The following is a 6112-nucleotide window of genomic DNA, read 5'->3' as shown; positions in this document are numbered from 1 at the left end:
TTCTCGCCGAGAGAATCAGACGTCAATTGACTGTTTCGAGTTTGTGGTTGCTACTCTATGTGGAAAATCAGAGAATATGCTGACCAGCAGTAAGCAGCGATGTAACCTGATGATCGACAAACAGCTGAAGATACACAGCGTGTGATGAAAACAAAATTATGGTTCGTTGCTTGTTTTTTGATAGTGTTTTATTACCACGTGACAGTTGTTGTGTCCGTGATCTTCTTCCGACTGAGAGTTAGGTATTTAAATTTCGCGAATTGTTTTGTTTTACAGCGCTGTTTTAACGGCCGCTTGACTCACAGGGGGACGTGATGCGCAAATCACGCGTTTGTCTGAATGGTGGAAGGCATCTGCCAGAAATTTTCTCGCAAACGGAGCCGATAGCCATCCACTGACATGGTGCTAGTTCGTCGCCTGGCCGCTTGGTGCGCTGTCGTCACTGTGGCACGCTGTAGCCTCAACACTCCAGAGGAGGTGAGGAAGGGCAGAGAAGCCCTAGAGCTGTGGCACCGCAAGGGACGAGACAGCGGCTGTCCTGACGACAGAATATTTGGCGGATTCGTCACTTTCGTCAGCCTGTACCCCTTTGCTGTCTTCTGGTACTCGCTTTCAAAAGATAACTTACAGACGTGTTCAGGCAGCATTGTGGCTCCTATGTGGATTCTGACAGCGCGACACTGCATCTTGACGATGGACTGGGAAGGTGAGTTAACCTCATTCCGCGTCTTACTCACCATATGTAGTAGTAGTAGTTTGGGCGCTGTGGAGGGTCTGTATAGCTTTGTGAATAAACTTGTAAAACACCCTGTAGTCGCTTCTCGTGACGTAGGGGGTAGATAGTGGGGAACACCTGCTCGACCTTCAATATTGAGACCTATGAAGGAGAGCAGTGCATGAATACAATCTGGCGAACTACCTTCCCCTCACTTCTAGCCTGTTATATCTCCAGAGCACAATTTATCACTCAAAACGGCTACTGCAATTAATTGTGGTATACACATTAAATACTTGTTTTGAACCCCCTGCATTTAAAGATAAACATTAATTTTATACTATTTGAACAATATTTTAATAATCTGCAAATTTTCCATCCCTAAATCCATGAAACTGTTAGTCCTACAGAAATAATGAATAGGATGTTTCGTGTAGGAAATATAGGGTGACCCAAAAGTCCGTTAATATTTAAAAATTCAATACTTCACGGAATAATGTAGGTAGATATGTAAAATATGACACACGTAACTGGAATGACACGGGGTTTTATTGAAATTAGAGAAAAGTGCACAAAATGACCAACATCTACATGGATACTCTGCAAATCAGATTTAAGTGCCTGGCAGAGGGTTCATCGAACCACTTTCACAACTCTCTATTATTCCAATCTCATATAGCGCGCGCAAAGAATGAACACCTATATCTTACCGTACGAGCTGCAATTTCCCTTATTTTATCGTGGTGATCGTTCCTCCCTATGGAGGTCAGAGTCAACAAAATATTTTCGCATTCGGAGGAGAAAGTTAGTGATGGGAATTTCGTGAGAAGATTCCGTCGCGACGAAAAACGCCTTTCTGTTAATGATGTCCACCCCAAATCCTGTATCATTTCAGTGGCACTCTCTTCCCTATTTCGCGATAATACAAAACGCGCTGCCTTTCCTCAAACTTTATCGATGTACTCCGTCCTATCTGATAAGAATCCCACATCACGCAGCAGTATTTTAAAAGAGGACGGACAAGCGTAGTGTAGGCAGTTTCCTTAGTCCGCTGTTACATTTTCTGAATGTCCTGCCAATAAAACGCAACCTTTGGTTAGTCTTCCCCACACCATTTTCTGTATGTTCCTTCCAATTTAAGTTACTCGTGATTGTAATACCTAGGTATTTAGTTGAATTTACGGATTTTAGATTAGACTGATTTATCGTGTAACCGAGGTTTAACGAGTTCCTTTTAGCACTCATGTGGATGACCTCACACTTTTCGTTATTTAGGGTCAACTGCCACTTTTCACACCCTTCAGATATCTTTTCTAAATCGTTTTGCAGTTTGTTTTGATCTTTCGATGACTTAATTAGTCGATGAACGACAGCGTCATCTGCAAACAACCGAAGACAGCTGCTCAGATTGTCTCCCAAATCGTTTATATAGATAAGGAACAACAAAGGGCCTGTAACACTACCTTGTCGAACGCCAGAAATAACTGTTTTACTCGATGACTTTATGTCAATTAATACGAACTGTGACCTATCTGACAGGAAATCACAATTCCAGTCACATAACTGAAACGATATTCCGTAAGCACGCAATTTCACTACGAGCCGCTTGTGTGGCACAGTGTCAAAAGCCTTCTGGAAAACCAGAAATACGTAATCGATCTGAAATCCCTTGTCAATAGCACTCAGCACTTCGTGTGAATAAAGAGACTGTTGTTTTACAGGAACGATGTTTTCTAAACCCATGTTGATTGTGTGTCTATAGACCGTTTCCTTCGAGGTAATTCATAATGTTCAAACACAATATATGTTCCAAACTCCTGCTGCATATCGACGTTAACGATATGAGCCTGTAATTTAGTGGATTATTCCTACTACCTTTGTTGTATATTGGTGTGACCTGCGCAACTTTCCAGCCTTTGGGTACGGATCTTTCGTCGAGCGAACGGTTGTATATGATTGTTAATTATGGAGCTAATGCATCAGCATATTCCGGAAGAAACCTAATTGGTATACGGTTTGGACCAGAAGACTTGCTTTTATTAAGTGATTTAAGTTACTTCGCTACTCCGAGGATATTTACTTCTACGTTACCCATGTTGGCAGCTGTTCTCGATGCGACATATAATACAAAGCAATAATTAACATAAATATTGATTTTTAGCGACGACATTCTTCTTAATAACAAGGGGTGAACATATCAGTCGACATTAATCAAGAATACCTATAGTCAAAGGACAGTTTTGTAAGCAACACTGTACAGCATATCAGTAGATATGGTGCGAAATTGCTGTCGGACTTTCGCAGTAGACTCGCAACTTCAGGTAACCCCACAACTAATAAACACACATACTGAGATTTGGGGACATAGTAGGCCAAGCATGATGGAAGGGATGGCTTAGCTGGCGATCCTCACCAAACGATGTGTGCAGGAGATCTTACACGTGTGTAGCAACATGGGTGGAGAGCCATGCAGTATAGAAGTCATACTTTCCAATAGGTGTTTGCTAGCCATGCAAGGGATGATCCGATTCTGTAAGATATCGGTGTATCTCGCACATGTCACACTGACAGTTTGAAAAGAAGCACCTCACATCTCCTCGAAGAAAAAGGGTCGTATGGTAAATCCACACAATGTGTCTTCTTCACGAAATGGGATCTAGGCAACTGTTGCAGGATATTCAGTTGCCCGAATTCTGCCGTTTTGGCTATCGACAGGCTCTCGGAGGGTGAAATTTGCTTCGTCGGTCCGTAACACATTACACAACATAGCGTGAGCTTGTGAAGTGCCCACACTGAAGATAATCCACTACAGTCTGGAACCGCGCGACCGCTACGGCCGCAGGTTCGAATCCTGCCTCGGGCATGGATGTGTGTGATGTCCTTAGGTTAGTTAGGTTTAAGTAGTTCTAAGTTCTAGGGGACTGATTACCTCAGATGTTAAGTCCCATAGTTCTCAGAGTCAATTTTTTTCTTTTCTTTTTTCTTTTTTTGGAAATAATCTCCGCGTCACAAAATGGCTGGTTAATAGTTCATTGTCGCTCATTTTATGCACGATTCTCATGCAACGTTACTGACATGTTCCTCTTTAGACTCGCATGCCATTTCAGGCATGCGTGTCAATTTTGACGCCTCTGCCTATAATATCTGTGAATTAGCGAGTTTTCAAATGTTAATAGACTTTTGGGTCACCCGGTGTAATGTAGTTTAATTTTGTACAGGGATAAAATTTCGCTAGGATCCGCGATTTCCGAATAATTCCAGAAAAACATAAACACGTTACCTTAAAACGCGCTCCTCCCGCATCCCAGTACTCGTACACCAATGGTCATTATGTATAGTGTGTTGTTCATGACACTCCCACTTCTAGCACTGTACAAATATTTGCGACCACACCGTTTTCCCCCTAATAGACTTTCTTTAGTCTTCGTTGACTTGGTAGGCATTGAGAATCGCTGAAACTACTTATTACAGCGTAAGACACAAATTCATTACTTTTGTTTTCGACGTGGTGAGTGAGACTGGCGATTATTGATCTGGCTGTCTTTCTGTTATAAATTTTGTTAATGATTTTCGTATTTATTTCTTGTAATGTATGTTTTTTCTGAATATGACATGATTTCTTGTGAAATTGTTTTGTATTCCAGTGTTATATTTTGACTGTGAGTTTGCAATGCCAACAAATGTCAGTGGAGGAAAACGTTGTGGTAACAGACTGTCCTGCAGCATAGCCAGAGGTCTATGGAAATCTCTCAGACATGTCAGCTACAAATAGGCTGGACCATGCCTGAAGAGTTAGTATAGAAACAGGGATTAGCGATCAGTATGTCATTATAGCAACTATGTTACAAAAGTTATTAAATCAGTCAAGAAGGCTAAGAGAGAGTTTCTGCTAGATAGAGCACTTGGACAGTGAACGTACATAATTGTTCCAGTAAGATGGACTTAGAAAGATTGTGGTCCCAGGTTAAGCAGATTCTAAATTGTGATCTTCAGAGTTATGCGCCTAGTAAGTGGATAAAGGTTGAAAAACTCCCCCCACGGTTTAATAACAAACTGCGGAAGAAGCAGAAGGCTGCTGCACTCTAGATTCAAAATAGAACGCTCAAATTACGGCAGTCAAAGATTAGTGCTGATCAGTGTGTCTGCGGAAGGATCTATGCGCGAAGCATACAACAGCTACCACCGTCATACCTCATCAAAAGATCTGGCAGAGTGTCCTAGAAAAATTTGGTCGTAGGTAAAATCGCTAAGCGGGTCCAAGCCTCCATTCAGTCCCCTTTTGACCAGTCTGGTTTGGCAGTTTGTAATGGTTCTTTATTTACGTGACCATTACAGCACTCCAACCCTAGTTTTATATACCAGTAATACCTTACTACTTTTCTGCGAAGTAACAGACATATTTTTGTGGCAATATTCACATTTGGTTTTATTAATGTATAGGTACTCCGATGTATCGATATATTACAGTGATATGGTTCTTCTGTGTATTCATTTCTGTGAGACTGTCATAGTCTTTGACTTACTTGTAACCGTTTTGGCGCGAATGCGCATAGAGTGGTCTTTGTTTCACTTTGCAGAAGTTAAGTTGTTATTTCGCTTTGTAAAAGAACAGTCAAGTCTTGTGTTTGGTTAAAGTAGAAATTAAATATATGAAGATTGTTTTCTTGACGATGTGACAATTAAGAAGAAGTATATGTGAATATTATTTCTACCATACCATTGTTCTGCTCTGGGATTGTTTGATCATTAAGAATTTCCTGAAAAACGCATTTGTTAGGTCTTCAAATATTGCTAAAATACACATCTGGACCTTCTAGCAGTCAAAGTGGAATCACCCTAGAATCAACAAGATGAGCCATAAAAACTTCGACGAAATCTACGTGGGAATCCATTGAAGATAAGTGCCAAAATTAAAGACTTTTTTACAGTGACTTCATTATTTCCAGTCTGACGATACCCTCCACAGTCAATAACTTTGTTGTTGCCCGATAAAGCGAACATATGCTGCGTGAGCAACACTATTAATCTGATTTCTAACCTACTTTGCAAGTAGTGGTGTTGTTAGAAAGCAAAACGGAAGTCGAAGTTTTAAATGTCACTTTCAAGAAGAATCGTACAAATATACCGTGATTTGACCTTTGGACAGACTCTCACATGGACAACATAATAATAAGCATCCATGGCTTAGAAAAAGCAAATACCATCCCTGATTTATCAGCCATTTTATCGTATGACGCGTTTTACTTTTTATCCGCTACAGCAATATGGCGAAGGCCATTTAATTTTTAGTTTTGGACCTCCATTACTGTATGGTGCTTTTTAGCCCTTTTTCCACGTGCCTGTTTTTAGCTGTCTCTTATTCTGTCCATTGGGACTGACGCATAATCGTTTAACTCC

The 6112-nt window shown here is 40.9% G+C and overlaps 1 protein-coding gene across 1 annotated transcript in view; it reads left to right on the top strand.

Moving 5' to 3' along the window:
- Window positions 1-399: 399 nt before the first annotated feature.
- Window positions 400-6112, top strand: part of LOC126291504 (trypsin 3A1-like) — a 45506-nt gene continuing 39793 nt past the window's right edge. Inside the window, exon 1 of the mRNA XM_049985010.1 lies at window positions 400-706. Coding sequence (XP_049840967.1) covers window positions 400-706 — 307 coding nt within the window. The remainder of the gene's footprint in view (window positions 707-6112) is intronic.

This window comes from Schistocerca gregaria, chromosome 9, assembly GCF_023897955.1.
Source record: "Schistocerca gregaria isolate iqSchGreg1 chromosome 9, iqSchGreg1.2, whole genome shotgun sequence".
Classification (NCBI taxonomy): Eukaryota; Metazoa; Arthropoda; class Insecta; order Orthoptera; family Acrididae; genus Schistocerca; species Schistocerca gregaria.
This window is presented reverse-complemented; position numbering and strand designations above follow the sequence as displayed.